This window comes from Diabrotica virgifera, chromosome 5, assembly GCF_917563875.1.
Source record: "Diabrotica virgifera virgifera chromosome 5, PGI_DIABVI_V3a".
Taxonomy (NCBI): domain Eukaryota; kingdom Metazoa; phylum Arthropoda; class Insecta; order Coleoptera; family Chrysomelidae; genus Diabrotica; species Diabrotica virgifera.
Genome location: NC_065447.1, coordinates 45,145,366 through 45,170,541, shown reverse-complemented (window position 1 = coordinate 45,170,541; position 25,176 = coordinate 45,145,366). Strand labels below are relative to the sequence as shown.

The 25,176-nt window shown below is 35.5% G+C and overlaps 1 protein-coding gene across 23 annotated transcripts; it reads left to right on the top strand.

The window, feature by feature from the left end:
• The first annotated feature begins 3,196 nt into the window (after nucleotides 1–3,196).
• On the top strand, nucleotides 3,197–17,530 carry LOC114326147 (dentin sialophosphoprotein). Of its 23 annotated transcripts, none has more exons than XM_050651431.1 (6): nucleotides 3,197–3,339; nucleotides 11,595–12,062; nucleotides 12,282–12,401; nucleotides 12,795–13,625; nucleotides 13,899–15,836; nucleotides 17,297–17,530. In XM_050651431.1, exons 1-6 carry the CDS (start codon nucleotides 3,240–3,242, stop codon nucleotides 17,419–17,421), a joined length of 3,582 nt encoding a protein of 1,193 aa, XP_050507388.1. In that variant the 5' UTR covers nucleotides 3,197–3,239; the 3' UTR covers nucleotides 17,422–17,530. The 23 variants fall into 23 exon arrangements, with proteins under 23 accessions (XP_050507388.1, XP_050507386.1, XP_050507392.1 ...); XM_050651429.1 differs by having other exon boundaries at nucleotides 11,595–12,674; nucleotides 12,894–13,013; nucleotides 13,407–13,625; XM_050651435.1 differs by lacking the exon at nucleotides 12,282–12,401 and having other exon boundaries at nucleotides 12,894–13,625.
• Nucleotides 17,531–25,176: the final 7,646 nt, after the last annotated feature.

The window sequence follows — 25,176 nt, the reverse complement described above, 5'->3', positions numbered from 1 at the left end:
GAGTTGTGTTTAAAAAACTCGTTTCTTTATATGTGAACCGGTATGTTTAAGTTAATAGGATATGTTAACTTTTAAGAAATATTGCTCAAAGAAATCGGTGTTTTAGGAGAAAAGAAATTGTTCTCTCGGTGTACTGAGACTTCTTGTGCTTCAATTATATTTTATATTTCAAAGCAATTGGTCAAATAGTTTAAAAGGTACTTAATTTGTTTTTCCCAAATTCATTTTTTTTGCAACACTATAAGTCAGAAAATTATGAAATTACAATATAGTATGGTATAGTTAGACCCAAACCCAGACATCCAAAGTGAAAGTTATCCTCCAACACCAAATTGTTCTATATGGTCCACATAATGTTCAGAAATAAGTCACACCATTTTGAGCGTCGGGTTTGGGGGGGGGAGGGAGGAGAAATCTGTAAATTTGTAGTTTTTTAAGTTTTTCGCCAATATTTCTAAAACTATGCGGTTTAGCATGAACAATTCTCTATACAAAATTGTTCTACATTAAATTTGAAATAAAAAAGGTCCTATGCATAACCCTTCTAAAATGAACGGTTCCCCAAAGTTACAGAGGCAGTATAGTATAATTGGTCCAAAAAAAGGCCTTACCCAGACATCCAAAGTAAAAATTTTCATTCAACATTAAATTGTTCTATATGGTCCACATATTGTTGAGTAAAAAGTTACACCATTTTGAGCGTCCGCTTTGGGTGGGAGATGGGGGAGAAGTCGGTAAATTAGTAGTTTTTTTAGGTTTTTCGTCAATATTTCTAAAACTATGCATTAGCGTAAAGAATGTTCTATAGACAAATGTTATACATCAAATTTAAAACAAAAAAGATTCTATACATAATTGTTATAAAATCAACGGTTCCAGAGTTACGGAGGGTGAAAAGTGGAGGTTTTCGATACTTTTTATATTCACCGATTTCTCCTTCCTCTCCCCACCAAAACCGACGATCAAAATGGTGTGACTTTTTTCTGAACATTATGTGGACCATATAGAACAATTTGGTGTTGGAGGATAACTTTCACTTTGGATGCCTGGGTTTTTGGTATAGTTATATCATAAATATTGCTCAAAAAATAAAAAAAGTATCGAAAACCTCGACTTTTCACCCTCCGAAACTCTGGAACCGTTGATTTTTTAATAATTATGTATAGAACATTTTTTGTTTTAAGTATAATGTAGAACAGTTTTGTATATAACATTGTTTACGCTAAAGCATAGTTTTAGAAATATTTACGAAAAACGTAAAAAAACTACTAATTTACCGGCTTCTCTCCCATCTCCCTCCCAAACCGGACGCTCAAAATGATGTAACTTTTTACTGAACAATATGTGGACCATATAGAACATTTTGGTGTTGGAGGAAAACTTTTACTTTGGATGTTTGGGTTAGGCCTTTTTTGGACCAGTTATGCTATACTACCTCCGTAACTTTGGAACCATGCATTTTAGAAAGATTATGAGTAGGGCCTTTTTTATTTCCAATTTAATGTAGAACAATTTTGTATAGAGGGTTGTTCATGCTAAACCGCATAGTTTTAGAAATATTGGCGAAAAACTTAAAAAACTACGAATTTACCGATTTCTCCCCCCTCTCCCCCCCAAACCCGACGCTCAAAATGGTGTGACTTTTTTCTGGACATTGTGTGGACCATAAATATAGAACAATTTGGTGTTGAAGGACAACTTTCACTTTGGATGTCTGGGTTATGCCATCTTTTGGATCAACTATAATACACTAATAATCCTTCGGACAGTGTATGAAAGAAGAACATTTATACTATTAAATTAATAAAAAAAAATTACAAAAAGTAAGTTTAAACAGTGTAAAATTATTTTGCAAAAACATGTCGATTTTTTTGGTTACTTATAAACAATTAGAATAACTTTTTAACCGTCACCCGTAGAAGAATTTTATTTTTTCATATTTGGAAAGACTGAATTTTTATACATATTTAGAAAGAAAAACAATTGTCCTAGGACAATTAGGACGAAGTTACCCCCCCCTTTTTTAACTCATATGTTCTTGCAAAATAATTTTGCAATATTTAGAATTATTTTTTGTCATTATTTTTAATTAAATTAATAGTGTAAATATTTTCCTTTCATAAATTATCCAAAGTATCACTGTAACTTCATCATTTTCTGACTTATAGTGTTGCAGAAAATTAATTTGGGATAAACAAATTAAGTAACTTTTAAACTATTTGACCCATAGAGTTAAATATTAGCATAGAGAGAGTGTCATTCAGAGCGAAGTGACGACACCATCTTTTTTATTTGGATTAGTGCTGTTTCACTCTTACGCATAGTAAAGCTGCTACAGTTGTCCTCCTCTTCCGTGCCTATATTCACACTGAATCTCATTATAGTTTCTCGATACAATGTGTTAGAAGGAGATGCAGCAAACCAGTCCCCTGAGATCTTGTCGTCAGGAAGCACGGAAGGTAGGCTCCCTCTATGTTAATATATACCTCTATGATTTGACCAATTGCTTTGAAATTTAGGTTATGATTTAAGCACCAGACTTCGCAGAATTCTGTGTAACAAGAAGGTTCTAAGTTAATTTTTACATAAGGTATGAATATTTATAAAATCTCAAAATTTATGATTTATTTTGCAATTTTCTAAGCAACCAATAAGGATAGACATATTCAGCGAACGCCATATTGAAGTTTTTTATATGATTTATGAGTTTCTTACTCTCAACTTTGTTTAAAATGCTTAACTTTTTGGTAATAGACGAAAAAGGCGAAATTTTACCGTTTTTTGATCTTCATTTGTTTATAACTATGTATATCATCAATATCGGCTGCAGGAAACGTATAGGTTATTATTATAGATGTCCATACTACTCAAAAAATTTGGTTTTAGCCTGGGGGAGGGGGGCGGTGTCACCAACAGGATATTTTTTTCCTTATTTCTCTGAACTACGAAACTAACTTGGAAATCGTAATATCAAATATTAGTTAAATCTTGAGTAAACCTGAAAACAACATGGAAAATTTATTAAAATTACTAGCAAATTTATTTCCCAAAACTTTGACTCACTATCGTAAAAATCTTTGTTATCACCACGCCACTGACAAAACAAACTACACAAAAAACTAAACCATCATTATACGACGTTTATTCAGATTAAGATAATGCTATCGTTAAGAATATAAAAAAGGATGGTAGCATCGTCTTTATTAAAACGAACGAAAAATTTATCGAAAACCGACATAATGAGATCAGTAACAGTTCTTTTTGCAATTATTTGCGCTATATCACTAGCGACAGTTATTGCTCAGAATGCAGATCCTGCAGTGGATGTTGCAGATCCAGGTAAGCTATGGATAGCAATTATTTATTTAAATCTAAGTTTATTTTTCCTTAGACATAGTATCTGGTGACGATAATTTTAATAAAAAAACAAAAAAAAACTTCACAGTAAAGTAAAAACTTATATTAGTGTACTTTTATCTTTATTAGAACATTTAATTAAAAATATTGTGAATTTTCCTACTTTAAGCTTAATTTTAATTTTTTTTTTCATTTATAAAATTTCTTTCCCTTTCTTTTTCTTGTTACGTCTACTTTGTGCTTTTCTGCATTTTTTTTTGATAATTTAGATACTGTATGCACATCTTTGGTTTTGGTGTGTTAAGTTTCATTTATTGTTTTTCCTTTTTTTATTTTCTTTGATTATCTATAATCTATATTGTTATTATTATGCGTAATTAATATACAGGGTCATAGGCGTAACCAGGGGGTTTTGGGGGTTACAACCCCCCCCATTGGGATGTACTTTGAGCTCTATACGCTTAACACCATAGCCCTCAGTGACCTTCCAGTAGTTGTAACCCCCCCCTTTCGGGTAGTTGCAACCCCCCCTTTCGGGTAGTTGTAACCCCCCCTTAGGATCATCCTAGTTACGCCGATGTACAGGGTCATATACAGGGAAAAGATTGGTCATAAACTATACCACAGATTCTGGGGTCAAAAATAGGTTGATTGAACCTCACTTACCTATATACCAGGGGTGGGCAAATACTTTTAAGCGCGGGCCAAAATGAAAGTTTCGAAATGTCTCCCGGGCCGGGTAACTATATCCCGTATGTACGCTGCGCACATGCGAATGTTTTTGGTAGAGTTTTTCTCTGCCCAAGAATTTTTTTTACAAAAATACTATAAGTATCATTTTAAAGCATTTGGACAACGAAATTTGTCTGTTAATAATAAATAATAATAATAATAAATTGTCTTACTCGGGTGTACATGCGAACAATTTGTGCCCAGTAAAATATGTTAAGAAATTTTTAAACAAATATGGCCCATTAAAATATTAAGGGCATAGGCGCAAAATATCGTTCCAATATGTTTTAAATGTATTCATTTTTTTCGAATCCTGAGAAAACTAATAAGTATGTTTGAAAAATTTAAACGCAAAATGAAAGATTGCATTATTACAGAGGGTCGAAAGTCCATGAAAACTTCTATGTTTATTTTAAGAAGTAACAGGGGTGAAAAAGAGGAAAAAAATTAGTGTGATTTTTAATTTCAAATATCTCATTCAAAAGAAACTTGTTGGTTATTCTAAGGGACTTTCGGCCCTCGGTAAGAATGTAATCTTTCATTCTGTTTTTAAATTTTTCAAAAATTTGTATTAGTTTTCTCAGGATTCGAAAAAAAATGAATGCATTTAAAACACATTCGAGCAACATTTTTCAAGGATCCAGATTAAAAGTTTTTGAGTAACCAAAAATTCAATCTGCAAAACCCGATATCGGATGGTAAAATGGTTTGTCCAATATATTCTTCTTTATTGGATTGTTAATTCTGACTTGTAATGAGTAAGCTGGAAGCTTTTGAGATGTGACTTTTTAGAACAATTTTGAAAATATCATGGACCGGTCATATTACGAAAGAAATGGTGTTGCACAGAATGGGAATGAACAGAGAACTTTTGACCATTATTAAAAGGAGAAAGACAGCATATTTGGGGATTATGAAGGGTAAAATCGAAGGAAAAGGGATCCTGGAAGACGATAAATACTCGTGTTGCAAAATATTCTCGCCTGGACCGGGTTAAACACACAGTCGCTTTTAAGAAAATCAGAAAATAGAGATTCGTTAGTTATGTGAACACTACGAACACTAATGCTGTTGATTTCAATAAAATCGCATAAAAGAGATTAAGAGCGTAGGGGCAAAATTTCGGATCAACATTTTTTAAATGCATTCATTTTTTCGAATCCTGAGAAAACTAATTGATATTTTTGAAAAATTTGAACGCAGTATGAAAGATTCCATTATTACCGAGGGTCGAAAGTCCCGTAGAATAAACAAAAAGTGTCTTTTGAATGAGATATTGTTTTCAACCAATTTTGAAAAAATGTAAAAACGTTGAATTATCCACGTCCGTCTGTCCGTCTGTCCGTCTGTCCGTCTGTCCGTCTGTCTGTCCGTAAACTCAGCTCCTCCGTCATTATACCAGAGTAGAGGTATGACAAATGAGGTGTCGAATGAAAGCTTATAATCCAAGGATGGTACTAAAGGTGAGAAATTTGACCTAGGACTTTGGTTTTAGAAATGTGACCGGAAGTACTCTTTTAAAGTCACCGGAAGTACAAGTGATATATTATTTGACGCGCAAGAAGAGAACAAATATATACTTCCGGTTTCATGACTGTCTCTCCGTGTGTCCTTCCGTCTGCGGATATAACTCCTCCGTTATTAATACAAATAGAATGACAAATGATGTGTCGAAAGAAAGCTTATAATTCACGAATGGTATTAAAGATGAGAAAGACATCGGACTTCCGGCTTTAGAGTTGCAGGCGGAAGTATTGTTTTAAAGTCACCGAAATATTATAAGCGATCTATTTTTCGACGTGCCCTAACAAGATCAAGAGAACAAATGTATACTTTTGGTTTTTATATCATTTCCGGTTAAAATGTTATAACTGGAAGTGCCACATTATAGTTAGTAGATGTGACACATCAATCGCAGCGTATTGAAAAGTTGAGTTTGAATTTTTAGTTCCGGTTTTGAAGTCATTTCTGTTTAAACAATTATGACCCAAAGTTTAGTAAAAATGACTCAAAATTAGTGAAGTCGTATATCAATCGACGCACGACGTTACACGAAGAGTTCAAATATTGACTTCCAGTTCCACTTTCGATTTCTTTGGGTGAAAGCCTAGGACTTGTCCAATTACTTGTTTTGAAATTAAAAATCACACTAAATTTTCTGTTTTTTTTTCACCCCTGTAACTTATTAAAATAAACATGACAGAAGTTTTCAGTGACTTTCGGCCCTCGGTAACAATATAATCTTTCATTCAAAGTTTAATTTTTTTTAAATACTTGGCATTGTCCCGAAATTTTGAGCTTACACTCTTAAAAAAATGCTTGCGGGATTTTTTAACGGGCCGGATAAAGTAAGCTAAAGGGCCGTATCCGGCCCGCGGGCCGGCTTTTGCCCACCCCTGCTATATACAATAGTGCACACAAAAAAGTTACAGCCCTTTGAAGTTACAAAATGAAATTCGATTTTTTTTTCATTATCGAAAATTCTAAGAGATTTTATATTGAAAATGGACTTCTTGGAATGCATTCTTATGACAGCAACATCTTGAAAAAATTAAAGTGAAATTTGTGCACCCCATAAAGATTTTATGGGGGTTTTGTTCCTTTAACCCCCCCCCCCCAACTTTTGTGTACGTTCCAATTAAATTATTATTGTGGCACCATTAGTTAAACACAATGTTTTTAAAACTTTTTTGCCTCTTAGTACTTTTTCGATAAGTCAGTGTTTATCGACATATTTTGAATATTTGTCGAATCCACCACATATTTGTATATGGTTAAGTACGATTACATCATCATCATTATCTTTGCCTTATCCCTATGCGGGGTCGGCTTTCCTAATTGCATTTCTCCACACAATTCTATCCTGGGTCATATCAATATTAATCCCCTTTACCAACATGTCCTGCCTAATCGTCTCCCCCCACGTCTTCTTTGGTCTTCCTCTCCTACTCCTTCCAGGAATCTGCACTTCAGCTACTCTCCGTATTGGATGATTAACGTCTCGACGTTGAACATGACCAAACCATCTCAACCTATGCTCTCTCATTTTGGCATCAATTGGTGCCACACCTAGACTTCCCCTAATATACTCATTTTTAATTTTATCCTTTCTTGTCACTCCACTCATCCATCTAAGCATTCTCATCTCCGCCACATGCATTCTTTGTTCCTCTTTCTGTTCCAGGTAATTGTTGGGTCGGTCCTATAGTTGCAGAGATTATCTTTGGCTGTTTCCAATGTATTTTTACGGAATCTGCACATTGCTATGTCTACTTTTCAGTCATTTTAAAGAAATAATGTTATCTAAATGAGCAGTACCTAGTTATTCTATGATTATTTTGTGTTCAAGAATTCGTTGTTGGCCTGCAATTTTTTTCCCAGTAGATCACACTAAGTTTTTTTCTCAGTTTCGAATAATTAGATAATAATTAGAATACATTAATTATATGCGTTGGAGTTTTGTCTGAAATAACGGTATGCAGTTTGTTTTAAGATATTGATTAAAATTGCGACGGTTATAGTTTCTATTCTGTTTATCTCAGATTAAATATTGACCTAGCCCATTCCTTTCTATTATTTGATTTTTTAGTCTTTAACTGTAGATAACAGCTACACCTAGTTATAATCATCATTATCATTTTAATATAAACCTTTGTTAATTTCGCGTTCTTTTCCAAAGGTACATTTAGTTGCATATTAATATTATGTATGTTTTTCTTTTGCTTCTTTGATTACCGTGCCCAAATTTTAGGCGTGGGTAACTTCCATGACAATTTGCCGATATCGTTCTCGATTTTGCGCGGGATGTAACAATTTATCTGTTGATAAGCCAGTCCACTGACGAAGATTTCGGAGCCATGAATATTTCTTCCTACCAATTCCTCTTTCTCCTTAGATCTTTCCGTTATGTATTAACTGCAGTATCCAGTATCTGCTACCTCTCATTATATGCCTCAGATATTCAAATTTTCTCTTTTTTATTATGTTCATCAAGTCACCTTTGCCTTGGCCTATTCTGTTTAAGATTGTTCAAAAGCCCATGATATTCGAAGCATTCTACGATATGGCCACATCTCGAAGGCTTCTAATTTGTTTATCATATTAATCTTCATGATTTAGGTTTGACATCTACAGGGTGGGGCATTAGTGTGACAAAGTCCAATTACTCGTTTGTGGTAAGAGACACGGAAAAAGTTATTAACATAAAAGTTGGGACACGGATAGGACTATAATTTAAAAATATTTTCAGATATACAGGGTCACCCGTATTGACAGGGTGACACAAACTTATGTTTTTTTTAAATAGAACACCCTGTATATTTTTACATTTTTGGATTCTCCTCGATGTCCTCTTTCTCAAAATATAGTGTTTTGTAATATTATACGAGGTAGTTTAAAAGATAATTACGTTTAATTGTTAATTTCGTAGCAATATTCACACCCTGTAGAATTGTAGTAATTTGACATCAAAGTTTCTATTTATGGTCAAACAATTTTTAATATAGTCTATTATGGTTAAACATTAATAATATAGAGAAAAGTTTAATATTAATATACAGGGTTGGTCAAAACTCGGAATGAGTATTTTCTGAGTTTTCTTAAATGGAACACCCTGTATTTTAGTATTCTAATGAAATTATATTTTATGGTACTTTTTTATTTCTTAAGCATTCCCTATACCTAACTGCTTTAATTTTTGAGTTATTCGTGATTCTTTAATCCAAACATTAATTGCAACAAAAATTACGTGAAATTTTATTAGGTGGCTGTGCAAATATTAAATCAAAAATAATTTTTCGAAAAAAAAGTAGATATTAATCTAGACTGATCCTTAATTTATTAATTTTGGATGAGATATCCAAATACCTACGTAGTCAAGATTGTTGATGCGTAAAATATAAATAAAAACATACAAGATTCGACCTAGATGGCTATGACAATTTTGCTAAAACATTTGACATTATACTATTTTTATAGTTCCAGTTGCTTGGTTACCATTACTAATATTAATTTTTTTAATGAATAACCGATGAGTAACTGATCAAAATGGTTTCTATGCTAGGAGAGTATAACAAAAATGTGCTACTAGCAATAAGAATTTTTCATCAGCAATTCCCTGATAGACGAAAACAAAGAAGAGAATCTTTTGAAAGTATACTAAAACGGTTTCAATGTACAACTTAAATTACGAGAAACCTGATCGAATAAAACTATTGTAAATGAATAAAATGAATTAAATGTAATCCTTAGTGTAACTGAGGATCTGCATATTAGGAAGAACGTTCTTATAATATAACTATCTAGACCTAAACTGTTGAAATCGTGTTAGTGTACTTTAAAAAGTTTCTCTTCTTGGTTTTCGTCTATCAAAAATTGCTGATGAAAAATTCTTATTGCTAGTAGCACATTTTTTGTTGTACTCTCCTAGCACAGAAACCATTTTGATCAGTTACTCATCAGTTATTCATTAAAAAAATTAATATTAGTAATGGTAATCAAGCAACTGGAACTATAAAAATAGTATAATGTCAAATGTTTTAGCAAATTTAGGGTCATAGCCAACTAGGTAGAATCTTGTATGTCTTTATTAATATTTTACGCACCAACAATCTTAACTACGTAGGTATTTGGATATCTCACCCAAAATTAATAAACTAAGGATCAGTCTAGATTAATATCTACTTCTTTCCGAAAAATTATTTTTGATTGAATATTTGCACAGCCACCTAATAAAATTTCACGTAATTTTTGTTCCAATTAATGTTTAGATTAAATAATCACGAATAACTCAAAAATAAAAGCAGTTAGGTATAGGGAATGCTTAAGAAATAAAAAAGTACCATAAAATATCATTTCATTAGAATACTAAAATACAGGGTGTTCCATTTAAGAAAACTCAGAAAATACTCATTCCGAGTTTTGACCAACCCTGTATATTAATATCAAACTTTTCGCTACATTATTAATGTTTAACAATAGTAGACTATACTAAAAATCGTTTGACCATAAATAGAAACTTTGATGTCAAATCACTACAATTCTACAGGGTGTGAATTTTGCTACGAAATTAACAATAAAACGTAATTATTTTTTAAACTACCTCGTATAATATCACAAATCCTATATTTTGAGAAAGAAGACATCGAGGAGAATCCAAAAATGTAAAAATATACAGGGTGTTCCATTTAAAAAAACATAAGTTTGTGTCACCCTGTCAATACGGGTGACCCTGTATATCTGAAAATATTTCTAAATTATGGTCCTATATGTGCCCCAAGTTTTATGTACATAACTTTTTTTCGTATCTCTTACGACAAACGAGTAATTGGACTTTGTCACACTAATGCCCCACCCTGTATATAGTATCTAGAACAGGATAAACATAACATTTTAGAAACTTGATTCTTAATTGTAATTTCAGCTGAAAATTGCTCAGTATAGATCGTAGTTTCATAAACACTATTCTTGAAATTTCTATATGAGTTTTCATTTCTTCATCAGGATTTAGTCTCTCGTTTATTCAACATCCTAGGTATTTAAAATGGCTAACTTTTGTTATCAGTTCATTACTGACAATTAGTTGCATCGCGCCGACGCGACGTCTTGTTTACTAACCCCAAGTAACTTTGTTTTTATAGTATTTACCTCAAGTTCGTCATTGGAGCAATCTCTCGTGACTCGATCTATAAGGAATTGAAGATCTTCGATGCTTTTAGACGTGAGATCGAGTATTTCGGACATGTAATGAAAGGTTCCAAATCTAGGTTGTATGCTATTTAGAGTGGCAGTGAATAAAATTAAGATAGCTATGATGGTAACCAACGTTCTGAAAGGACATGGTACATGAAGAAGATGCTTTCGGCCATGATCGCTGTTCATCTGCATATTTGATGTTGCTAATAGTTTTTTCCCCAACGCGAACTCCACATTGCCTTTCCAAGGCTTCGTTAAACATTATTTGTGAGTAAATGTTAAACAAAGATGGGGACAACACACAACCCTGTTGGACACCTATTTAAATGCAAATTTTGTCTGTTTTCTTGCCATCTACTAGAATAGAAGCTTTTTGATTCCAATATAGATACTGTAGAAGTCTCAGATCTTTATCATCCATTCCAATCATTTCTAGTTATTAAAACAGCCTATCAGGTTGAACCATATCTCAACCATATATAAACGTCTTTTAAAAATCTATAAAGAGGACGTAAATTGGTTTTTGTACTTCCCAAGATCGCAGAAGTAATGTTAGCATTGAGAACAAAGCTTCCATTGTTCCCAAGCCGGTTATGTATTTTAGGGTTAACATATTTATTAAAAAAAGTATAAAATACTTTAAAACTTTTTTAAGGATATCATATACTACTTTTCTTGAAGTTTTAGTTTAAACCTAAATAATGTTTCAATATTTCTAAACCCTTTTCTGTTTTGTGTTCAACTACTTGTTTACATTTATTTATTAAATAAATTTATATTTTAACTTTTTCTCACCAACATATTTTGTTTAGCTTCCAGCTTGGCATTAGCATCTGAACCATGTGTAAATGATGATGATGTGTATCCTCCAGACGAACCTTTTCCAGACATTCCAGCAAATGGTACTACTCGAAACGGAACCGAAGTGGTAAATCAAAATACCACAGTTCCTCAAAACAGCGAACCAGAAGGGTCAGGAAATGGTGAACAGGAAATTAATGGTAATGCTGATAACCAAACTGATGCTCCTCAACCAAATGATGATAATACTACAGCAGAAAATAGTACAGATGGACAAACAGATGCTCCACAAGGTAACGAAAATGGAGCTGCCGCTGAAAACAATGCCCAATCAGATGCCCAAACTGATGCTGCACAAGGGAACGGCAATGAGGCAGCTGCAGATAACAATGGTAGTGCTGACGCGGCCCAAGGTAATGACAACAGAGCAGCTGCAGAAAATAATGCTAACGCAGATGCCCAAACCGATGCCGCACAAGGTAGCGCCAATGAAGCCAACGCAGAAAACAATGCTAATGCAGACGCTCAAAATGATGCTGCACAAGCTAATGATAATGGAGCTGCTGCAGAAAACAACGGTAATGCCGATGCTGCCCAAGGTACCGACAATGAAGCTGCTGCAGAAAACAGTGGCAACGAGAATGGAACAGGCGCGGAAAATAATGCTAATGCAGATGCCCAAACCGACGCCGCACAAGGCAGCACCAATGAAGCCAACGCAGAAAATAATGCCAATGCAGATGTCCAAAATGATGCTGCACAAGCTAATGAAAATGGAGCTGCTGCAGAAAATAGCGGTAATGCTGATGCTGCCCAAGGTACCGACAATGGAGCCGCTGCAGAAAACACTGGTAATGCTGACCCTGCCCAAGGTAATGACAATGGGGCTGCTGCAGAAAACAGTGGCAACGAGAATGGAACAGCGGCGGAAAATAACGCTAATGCAGATGTACAAAATGATGCTGCACAGGTGAATGACAATGGTGCTGCTGCAGAAAACAATGGTAATGCTGACGCCGCACAATCTAATGACAACGGAGCAGCTGCAGAAAATAATACTAATGCTGATGCTCAAAACGGCGCCGCACAAAGTACTGCCAATGAAGCCAACGCAGAAAATAATGCCAATGCAGATGCCCAAAATGATGCTGCACAAGCTAATGAAAATGGAGCTGTTGCAAAAAACAACGGTAATGCCGATGCTGCCCAAGGTACCGACAATGAAGCTGCTGCAGAAAACAGTGGCAACGAGAATGGAACAGGCGCGGAAAATAATGCTAATGCAGATGTCCAAACCGATGCCGCACAAGGCAGCACCAATGAAGCCAACGCAGAAAATAATGCCAATGCAGATGTCCAAAATGATGCTGCACAAGCTAATGAAAATGGAGCTGCTGCAGAAAATAGCGGTAATGCTGATGCTGCCCAAGGTACCGACAATGGAGCCGCTGCAGAAAACACTGGTAATGCTGACCCTGCCCAAGGTAATGACAATGGGGCTGCTGCAGAAAACAGTGGCAACGAGAATGGAACAGCGGCGGAAAATAATGCTAATGCAGATGTACAAAATGATGCTGCACAGGTGAATGACAATGGTGCTGCTGCAGAAAACAATGGTAATGCTGACGCCGCACAATCTAATGACAACGGAGCAGCTGCAGAAAATAATACTAATGCTGATGCTCAAAACGACGCCGCACAAGGTACTGCCAACGAAGCCAACGCAGAAAATAATGCCAATGCAGATGCCCAAAATGATGCTGCACAAGCTAATGAAAATGGAGCTGCCGCAGAAAACAACGGTAATGCCGATGCTGCCCAAGGTACCGACAATGAAGCTGCTGCAGAAAACAGTGGCAACGAGAATGGAACAGGCGCGGAAAATAATGCTAATGCAGATGCCCAAACCGACGCCGCACAAGGCAGCACCAATGAAGCCAACGCAGAAAATAATGCCAATGCAGATGTCCAAAATGATGCTGCACAAGCTAATGAAAATGGAGCTGCTGCAGAAAATAGCGGTAATGCTGATGCTGCCCAAGGTACCGATAATGGAGCCGCTGCAGAAAACACTGGTAATGCTGACCCTGCCCAAGGTAATGACAATGGGGCTGCTGCAGAAAACAGTGGCAACGAGAATGGAACAGCGGCGGAGAATAACGCTAATGCAGATGTACAAAATGATGCTGCACAGGTGAATGACAATGGTGCTGCTGCAGAAAACAATGGTAATGCTGACGCCGCACAATCTAATGACAACGGAGCAGCTGCAGAAAATAATACTAATGCTGATGCTCAAAACCACGCCGCACAAGGTACTGCCAACGAAGCCAACGCAGAAAATAATGCCAATGCAGATGCCCAAAATGATGCTGCACAAGCTAATGAAAATGGAGCTGCTGCAGAAAATAGCGGTAATGCTGATGCTGCCCAAGGTACCGACAATGAAGCTACTGCAGAAAACAGTGGTAATGCTGACCCTGCCCAAGGTAATGACAATGGAGCTGCTGCAGAAAACAATGGTAATGCTAACGCAGCCCAATCTAATGACAGCGAAGCAGCTGCAGAAAATAATGGAAATGCAGATGCTCAAAATGACGCCGCACAAGGTACTGCCAATGAAGCCAACGCAGAAAACAATGCCAATGAAAATGCCCAAAATGATGCTGCACAAGCTAATGACAATGAAGCTGCTGCCGAAAACAATGGTAATGCCGATGCTGCCCAAAGTACCGACAATGAAGCTGCTGCAGAAATCAGTGGTAATGCTGACACTCAAAACGATGCTGCACAAGGTAACGAAAACGGAGCTGCTGCAGAAAACACTGTTGATGCTGACCCCGCCCAAGGTAATGACAATGGAGCTGCTGCAGAAAACAGTGGTAATGCCGAAGCTGCCCAAGGTAGCGACAATGGAGCTGCTGCAGAAAACAATGGTAACGCTGACCCCGCCGAAGGTAATGAAAATGGATCTGCTGCAGAGAACAGTGGTAATGCTGATGCGGCTCAAGGTAATGACAACGGGGCAGCTGCAGAAAATAATACTAATGCAGATACCCAAAACGACGCCGCACAAAGTTCCGCAAATGATGCAAATGCAGAAAGTAATGCTGATGCCCAAAATGGTGCTGCACAAGGTAACGACAATGGCGCTGCTGCAGAAAACACTGAAAACGCTGATAGCCAAAACGACGCTGCACAGAATACCGGCAATGAAGCCAACGCAGAAAACAATGCGAATGTAGATGTTCAAAATGATGCAGCACAAGGTAACGAAAGTCAAGCTGCTGCAGAAAACAACAGTAATGCTGATGGTGCCCAAAATAATAATAATGGACCTGCTGAAGAAAATAATTCTAATGCAGATACCCAAAATGATGCTGCACAAGGTAACGAAAATGGGTCTGCTGCAGAAAATACTGGTAACGCTGATAGCCAAAACGACGCAGGACAAGGTTCCGCTAATGCAGCCAACGCAGATAATAATGCTAATACAGACGCTCAAAATGGTGCTGATCAAGGTAACGAGAATGGATCTGCCGCAGAAATCAACGGTGGTGCTGATGGTCAAAACGAAAATGGAGCTGCCGCAGCGAGCAGCGGTAACGCAGATAACCAAAATAATAACAATAGCAATAATGATAGCGGTAACAATCAAAACAATGGTAGCAATTCCGTGGAAGAAAACAGCAAAGAAGATTCAGGTAACGAAAGTCAAGAAAATAAAGATAATAATGACACGTCAGAAGATAACTCTGAGGAATTAGACAGTAGCGAAAGGGAAGAGGAAGAAAGGCGCAAGGAAGAGGAAAAGAAACAAAAGGAGGAAGAGAATAATAACAATTCTGTGGAAGAAAATAGCAACGAAGATTCAAATAATGAAAGTCAAGAAGAGAAAGATAGTAATGACACATCTGAAGATGACTCTGACGAATTAGATAGTCGCGAACAAAAAAAGAAGAAGGAAGAAGAGAAGAAACAGCAAAAAGAGGAAGAAAAAAGACGAAAGCAAGAGGAAAAGAGACAGAAACAAGAAGAGAAGAGACAAAAGGAGAAAGAAAAGAGAAAACAAAAGGAAGAAGAAAAAAGGATAAAAGAACAACAAAAGCGAGAAGAGGAGCGACAGCGTAGAGAGGAAGAACGTCTGCGACGGGAAGAAGAACGCAAACAAAGGGAAGAAGAAAGAAGGAGGAATGAAGATCAATGGATAGATGCACTTAAGAAGACAATCGAGAGAAAACTAGCATATTTAGGTAAGTTTTTACTATTAATATTATTTGATACACACTTAGATAACTTCAATCCGGTTTCGCGTTGTTAGCTTATCCAGCACAGTAAGAGATGAGAGCTTGCGACTCGGTGTTACTCGCTTTATAAATCCCCACCAGACAAACGTGTATATTAACAAAACCAAAATGCAGATACATGGCCGTCTCAAGACAAGAACGACGGCGAGTAAGGCAAAATATTACTATAAATGATCATAACTTCGAAGTGGTTAAAGAATTTAAATATCTAGGAGCAACAATCACCAATGACAACAAAATAGATCGAGAAGTTGAAACGCGAATAATGGCAGGAAATATCTTTCTTTGAAATGCAACATCTAATGAAGAACTTCTCTCACCAGGTGTAAAAATCCAGATCTATAAGACTATAATACGACCAGGTGTAGCGTATGAAAGTGAAACATGGTAGCTAAGACAAAGGAAAGTAAATAAATTGCTGGTGTGGGAACGAAAAATTCTTCAAATGATATGTGGCTCTTGCAAAGAGAGCGTGACAAACGAATGGAGACAAAGATACAATAAAGAGTTAGAGTCTCTATTCGGAAAGGAAAATCTAGTCAGATATTTAAAGGCCCGGGTATGTGATATGCAGTAACGACAAACGCCTTATAAACAATGTGTCTTGGAAAAGGCCAAATGGGAGAACGTATGTAGGACTGTCTAGAAATGGTGGAAGGATGCAGTGAGAAAAGGCCTGGAGAAAATGGGAGTGAGACAATGGGAATTGGTGGCACAGGACCGACAAACATGGAAAGCAATAGTAAACGCGGCAAAAACTCACGAAGTGTTGTAATGTTATCTTGGTACTGGGGGTTGTTACCCCCGATGATGGGGCTGATTTAGTTGAAACACTAATTACCGAAATATATTTATTTATAACACTATGTACGACAGTAACTAGTTGGTGTCGGGATGGATAATGTCTCTACTTTAACCACGTCGGTTTTTGAATAATGAATATTGTCTTTCTTTACTTTCTACGTATCTATAAATAAATCCCAATTGTTTGTTATGATTTCATACTTGAATGTGACCGTGAATTACTAATAGTACATAACTGCTGACTGCGTTGTTTTCAAAACGAATGGCCTACATTGCCGAAGCAATGTCACCCATTTACGTAACGTAAACAGTATATGTAAATAATATTTGTTTGAGACTTTTAAAAATTAAATCGATATGGATTACTTTTATTTTTTGGATGCTAATATAAATCCTGTACAACGCCATTGATGATTATGATAAAAATACAGATAGGAAAAAAAAAGAAAAAAATGTTGGACGTTCAAAACAAAAGGTGGAACAGAAGTTGAGGTCGGAACAAGCAGAAAATATATTGAACCCTAGAATAAATAACATTCTTTTATTTTTCCTAATAACCTTTATGACTTTCTAGATTTTAATTCAACTTTTTTCTGTTTTAGACTACATTAAGAACCAGTATGGAATCAATGTTCAATGTGACTCTGAAATCTGCAGATGCCGGTGTCTTCTTAACAACAACCATTCCGGTTATTGCTCAAGAACAAAAGAATGTGTGTGCGTGTAGAAACTTTAGGAAAATACAAATTTGGCTTGTATGTTTTTGTATTATGTAAATAGATAATTCATTTAGCTTTATTTAGTTTTATTTATTGCAAATAAATATATTACTTTGACTTGATTTTACTAAGATCCTGCTCCTATTATAGAAACAAGATGCTCTATAAATTAGATTATGACCTAAAAGTTATGTGAACGGCCGTAGCTCAGCGGCAATATACTAGCTTCATAAGCCAGATCGCAAGAGTTCGAATCTCGGCACAAATACCGATATTTTTATACGTAAAACGGGGTTACTTTGCACTGAGCAGGGTAACTTTGCACCGAACGTGTAAAAGTATATTTTGTGTAAATCAACGCTCAATTTTCTTTAGATATTTGTACTACCTTTAGAATACATAGGCAACATCGCAATACATCAGTAAGGCGCGCGCGATTGTCCCTGCGGTCGCCAGTTATTCATCAGCAACGATTCGAATATCAACCTTAAAAATTTATTATTTTCTGGCTTTGCAAAATCATACAGTACAGACAGTCACAGCGGTCAAAAATTGGTAAGTACACATCTAATGATATATACCATAACCGATTGCGATTTTTAGTTGTTAAAATAACGGTTTTAAACCAGGATAGCAATAACAAAAAAAAAACATTGTTGACATGTGCACCTAGACGTGAAATTGGGTATACTTTGCACCGCCAACTTACAAGTGGTGCAAAGTATCCCCAGGAGTAAAAGTTAAATAGAAAAATTGTTTCAGAAAATGCCCAGACATTATAAAAGGAAACTGGGATCTCGCAAATATGCAGACTACACAGAAGAAAATCTGAAGGCATGTTTGTCAGCCATAAAAGATGGCATGAGCACAAGAGTTGCAGCTGAAACCTTTAAAATCCCAAGGAGAACTATATTTTATAAATTAAAAGGAGTACACGCTGGAAAACCAGGATACCCAACAATATTCTCGTACGAAGAGGAAAGGTGCTTCGTACAATGTATTCAGAGCCTAACTGATGCTGGTTTTCCTGTTACTGGGATGGAATTGCAGCAAATAATAAAGAGCTATTTAAATCGCCAAGGAAAAAATATTACTCGCTTTAAGGATAATACTCCAGGTATCGATTGGGTCAAATCATTTTTAAGTCGTCATAAGGACCTTACTGCAAGGATAGCCTCAAACTTTAAACGAAGCAGAGCAGCGCTCAATGCAGACCAAATGACTGAATACATTGAAAATTTAAGACAAACTATAACTGGTGAGGAGCCACATGCTATTTTTAATTATGATGAGACTAACTTAACAGATGATCCCGGAAAAAAAGGTATTAACTAAACGTGGGGTTAAATATCCTGAACGAATTTGTAACTCTTCAAAAAGTAGCATTTCTCTTATGATGTGTGAAAATGCAGCTGGTGAGCTACTACCTCCTTATGTGGTGTACAAATCCAAGCATTTGTGGGACACCTGGACTGAAAATGGTCCCCCTGGTACACGTTATGCAAAAACTGCCTCTGGTTGGTTCGAATCACAGACATTTGCAAATTGGTTTAACACTATTCTATTGCCCAGGCTTAAAAAAATTCAGGGAAAGAAGGTCGTTTTAGAAGACAATTTGTCTTCTCATATTAATGTTGAAGTCCTGGATTTGTGTCGAAAACACGACATTCATTTTATATGTTTGCCTCCGAATAGCACCCCCGTTACACAACCGTTAGACGTTGCATTCTTTGCTCCAATGAAAAAGGCCTGGAGGGAAATTTTATCTCAATATAAGGAAACCCATGTAGGCAGTAGATCAAATGTCCTTGAGAAACAGCATTTTCCAACGCTTTTACGGTCATTAATCGAAAAAATACAAAAGAATGGCGATCAGATATTAAAGTCCAGATTTAAGAAATGTGATATCGTTCCTTGTGATGTAACACCCCTCTTGGAGCGGTTAAAAACAACTAAGCGATCTAATGTGATAACTGATAGTGATTGAACAAATAATAAATCAAGTTCGTCGGATATCGAAAACACTTTCATTCAGTATTTAGAAGATAAAAGAAAGGAAGCCACAAAGTTTAAGACACGTGGGAAGAAAAGGAAAATAACTGTTCCGGCAGGACAAAGTATTGCCCATTCTCAAATTACTTTAAAAGATCTAACTGAAGCATCTACTTCCACACCTCATAAAGCTGTTGAGCCAGAAATCGTAGATGATTCAGAGGAGGACAATGTTTTGAACGACCACTTTCCACTAGGCAGGGATTCATCAGACGATGAAATAAATGAGGTGCAAGAGATGGAAGAAGAAAGCGAATTTAATGAAAAACTCGCCTCTGGTTCCCTTGGAAGAAATATTGCTGAAAAAGTTAAAAATTCTGAATTATATGTTGTTAAAAAAATATTGGTTAGTACGTTTTATTTTTCTATGAAGATCATGTTTACCCCGGCGTAATAAGAGCAATAGAAAATGATGGAGCGATGATCAATGCCATGGCAAAATCGTTAAAGTCTTGGATATGGCCAGAAAGGCGCGACGAAATATGGTATTCATGGGACAATGTCATTGGTGCCATAAAACCTCCCAAAAAAATTTCTAGACGAGGATTGTACATTGTTCCAGAATGCGACAAATTGTGGTGGGATTAGTTTCAAACTTTGTATTTTCACTATTGTCGTTATAATAAAGTTTATTCATTTAAAATGTAGCAATGTTTTTTCCTTTTATGTTTCTTTTATAAATATAGGTAGGATTAAATTAAAAAAATTGGCCAATAAACATTTTTTGCATTTAATTGGTGCAAAGTTTAAAACCTGTAGGATTACTATGCACCAGCAAGCATCTTGTAGCCAAATATTATTAAAATATCGAATGGTGCAAAGTATGACTCTTCTAGGGTATACTTTGCACCACTAATAAAACTAGGTTTTTCTTTTAATTATGCAATATACCTAAAAAGCAGCTAAAATAAAAGCTATATTACGACCTGTTCAATAGATGTATATAATAGAAAGTTCAGATCTTCTTTCAGTAACTTTATATCCACTCTAACAAAAAAAAAATAATAAATGGTGCAAAGTAACCCCGCTTTACGGTACTACTATCTAAAAATGATACGAGCCGCTCACCGTGCTTCGGAGGGCACGTTGAGCCGTCATTCCCCCTGGGTTAAAGTGAGTATCGACAAGAGCTGCTATAAACAGAATTAAAGATGCAAGTGGCGCCTGAACTACCCGAAATGATCTCCGCTGTAAAACTGCCATACGATATTATTATTATAATTGAGGCCCCTAGGACGCAAGGGGTGTAAGTGCCAAGTTTTGAGAAAACTTTGTTCAAAGTTCTAGACAAATTTAAAAATTTAGGTACAGCTGGTTCCAAAAAAACTGATACGGCTCTTAAAGCGTATTTTGTAGAAAATTGAGCAGTGTATTTTGAAGGATAAATACTGATTATTTATAATCAATGATGGTTTTGCTTGTTTTCGATTCAGAGGGATGCACACCCGCTGGACAGGCTGTTTCTACCATTGCAGGCGTCATCAGCAGCGTTCGTTAGCGTGCACTCCTCTGAATCGAAAAACAGCTGGACCATCAATTTAAAGGGAATCTGAAAGATAATTCAAAATCCCCATTAGGATGGGGATTTGATGGATCCCCATTTGATGGTCCAGCTGTTTTTCGATTCAGAGGAGTGCACGCTAACGAACGCTGCTGATGACGCCTGCAATGGTAGAAACAGCCTGTCCAGCGGGTGTGCATCCCTCTGAATCGAAAACAAGCAAAACCATCATTTATTATTTTTCTATCTTTACTCGGATTTGAGTACTGAAAGTTCCTCTTCTGTCGTTTTTCCTAGACGAATGAAAGCGAAATGTGATCGTTTCCTTTTCGTTTTCTATATTCGTCGTCTGCGGTCTTATTAATTGAAAAAGTCGCAGATTAAGGATGTACCAGAAAGAACTTTCAAAACGAATAGTCTCAGATTTAAATAACTATTTACCATTTTTGGTGGATTCTGCATCTCAGACTCTTCAATTTACTTATTATTTACATGCTGTCACTGTCACTGACAAATCTTAAAATTTGCCAGATAACTTATTCTGTTCAACCAATACGCCAGTCAAAAATAGGATACTACCTCCGAATTCTACCCTACTGCATGGATTTTAATGAAATTTTGGGAGTAGCCTCTACTTATCTCCTAATTCAAAGTCTACCCTATGCCGATGTGTGGTTCCCACCCCTTCTCGGGGGTAGAAAATTTCTTGGTTAAAATAAACACGGAAGTGGCTAGAGAACCTAATTGTACGCAAAAACTGTTCTATAATTTATTTTTTGAAAACTCAATATTTTTTGAGTTATTTGTGGTTAAAAATTGGCCATTTTCATTGAAACAAAACCTTTTCGAATGGTTTTTGGCAAATATCTTAAAAACTATGCATCTAACAAAGAAAACTATAAAAAACATTTCTGTAGCTTATAAAAAACCAAAGAGACTAAAATCTTTATAAATCTTCTAGTTATAATATAAAAAGAGATATGGTAGGTGAGATTAGTTTGTTTCTTTGGTGCATGCTCAAATCGTTGTATTCAACTTGAAATAACAGACAAACGGTCGATTTTAGGTGTATAATGTTACCAACGCCTTTTTTGTAGTGCTTAAAAAGATCTTTAAAATGAGCAATATTAACGGTATATTGCATTCAAACTAAGCGAGGTGTGCTGCAAAAAATTGATGATTAATGTATTTTAAGAAAAAATCAGAAGTATATTTTTAACCTCCCATCCACCAGAACTTTAATGCATCATTTTACTTCTATTTACAATACCTTTTATTATAGTATTATGAACGGGTTCAAAAAGTTGGATGGGTTTAAAACGAATGGTTTTTGAAAAAAAATAAGATCAATTTATAGAGCGCATTTTTAGATTTCCTTAAAAATCTTCTTTTTCTACATGTAACTTGATAGTCTAAGAGCTAGTGAACCCTCCGACTAACGGTCGTCCTGTAAGGCTAAAAATTTTTCTAGTGATAATTCATAGCACACCAAGGCTAAAAACCATGACCTGGCAGGCCTCAGCGGTGCACGTGTATCTACCAGGTGAATCGAAAAGTGCAAATTTAGGGGGTAAAATAAACTTTCTCCTGTAAGGTTTAAATTTAAGTATGTGTTTGAGTAAGTCATTTAGAAGAAATGTGTACAATGACAGGCGATTCTGAAGAGCATAAGACCTTGCCAGGCGAGAAGAAAGATTAGGGGTTCTTCCTAAAATTATTCTTTTTGCATCGAACAAATTTTTTTTAGGTTTTTTGAATCATTTCAAACAGAAAACGTCTTTAGTGATTTTTCTCTTAAGTTAATAGTTTTTGTTATATGAGCGATTGAAAATTTTGAAAATTGAGAAATCGGCCATTTTTAACCCTAAATCGGACATTTATCTAAAAATTTCAATGTTCCCAAGGTACGTAGATATTCTTTAGACATTGATTGATGAAAACCCGAAGAGATTTTTGCAATAGAATATCGAAAACCCCTTTGTTTTTTAATGGCTAATCAAGCGTGTGCGACACTGTAGTATACGTGAGGACGTTTGAGTTTGCATAAATTCGTTATCTCGAGAATGGGCAAATTTCAAGAGAAATCCTCAAACAGGTCGATTTTTATTTTTGAATTAGAACTTTTTGGCATATATATAATACTAGTGACGTCATCCATCTGGGCGTGATGATTTAATCGATGATTTTTTTAAATAAGGGTAGGGGCTGTGTGATAGCTCATTTGAAAGGTTATTTAATTCTCTATTCAGTAATATAAGCATTAACATAATTATTTATACAGGGTGTACAAAAAAAATGTTTCTTCTATTTGTCAAATTTAATCAAAGTTCATTTAATAAAAAAAAATTTTTTGTACACCCTGTATAAATAATTATGTTAATGTTTATATTAGTGAATAGGAAATTCAATAACCTTTCAAATGAGCTATCACACAACCCCTACTCTCATTTAAAAAAATCATCGATTACGTCATCACGCTCAGATGGATGACGTCACTAGTATTATATATATCCCAAAAAGTCCTAACTTAAAAATAAAAATCGACCCGTCTGAGGATTTCTCTTGAAATTTGCCCATTCTCGAGATAATGAATTTATGCAAACTCAAACGTCCTCACTTATACTACAGTGTCGCATCTGCTTGATTAGCAATTAAGAAAACAAAGGGGTTTTCCATATATTATTTTATTGCAAAAAACTCTTCGGGATTTCATCAATCAATGTTTAAAGAATATCTACGTATCTTGGCAACATTGATATTTTTAGATAAATGTCCGATTTAGGGTTAAAAATGGCCGATTTCGCAATTTTCAAAATTTTCAATCGCTTATATAACAAAAACTATTAACTTAAGAGAAAAATCACTAAAGACGTTTCCTCTTTGGAATGATTCAGAAAACCTAAAAAAAATTTGTTCGATGCAAAAAGAATAATTTTAGGAAAAACCCCTAATCTTTCTCCTCGCCTGGCAAGGTCTTATGCTCTCAAGAATAGCCTGTCATTGTACACATTTCTTCTGAATGACTTACTCAAACACATACTTAAATTTAAACCTTACAGGAGAAAGTTTATTTTACCCCCTAAATTTGCACTTTTCGATTCACCTGGTAGATACACGTGCACTACTGAGGCCTGCCAGGTCATGGTTTTTAGCCTTGGTGTGCTATGAATTATCACTAGAAAAATTTCTAGCCTTACAGGACGACCGTTAGTCGGAGGGTACACTAGCTCTTAGACTATGAAAATGATAAGAGATACAATAATGAAACACAAAACAAAATTTTTATTCAACAAAATCCTACATTCTTGTGTTGTACCTTTTTTTCGTATCTCTTACCATTTTCGAGTTACATGGAGAAAAAGGAAGGTTCTTAAGAAAAGTCAAAAATGCGCTCTATAATTTGATCTTATTTTTTTTACTATTCATTTTAAACCCGTCCAACTTTTTAAACATAGAAATAACACTATAATAAAAAGTATTGTAGAAGGAAAACTATGCATTTAACTTCTGATGGATGAGGGGTTAAATGCACTTAACATTTTTTTTAAATTCCATTAGTCATCAATTTTTTGCAGCATATCTCGCTTACCTTGAATGCAATCGAAATTTAATGTTGCTCATTCTAAAGGTCTTTTCAATCATTACAAAAGGTATTGGTAGCATTATACAACTAAAATCCACCGTTTCTCTTTTATTTCAAGTTGAATACACCGATTTCAGCATGCACCAAAAAAACAAACTCTTCTCACCTACGATATCTCTTTTTGTTTTATAACTAGAATATATATGAAGGAACGAATCTCTTTGTTTTTTTGTAAGCTACAAAAATGGTTTATATAGTTTTTTTCGTTAGATGCATAGATTTTAAGGTATTAAAAAAAAACGCCCAAGCAGGTGTCATTTTTCAATGAAAACGGCCAATTTTCAACCACGAATAACTCAAAAATTATTGAGTTTTCAAAAAAAATTATTGAACAGTTTTTGCTTAGAATTAGGTTTTCTAGCCAGTTCTGTGGTTATTTTAACCAAAAAATTTTACAACCACGTGAAGGGGTGGGAACCACCCCCAAGATAAAAGCGCACATCGACATAGGGTAGACTTCATTTCTTGAGCTATTTTCTACTTATTGTGAAAATATCAAGTAAATCGATGTAGTAGGATGGAATTCGGAGGCAAATAACCTCATAGACTGCCCTACAAATTCAACCT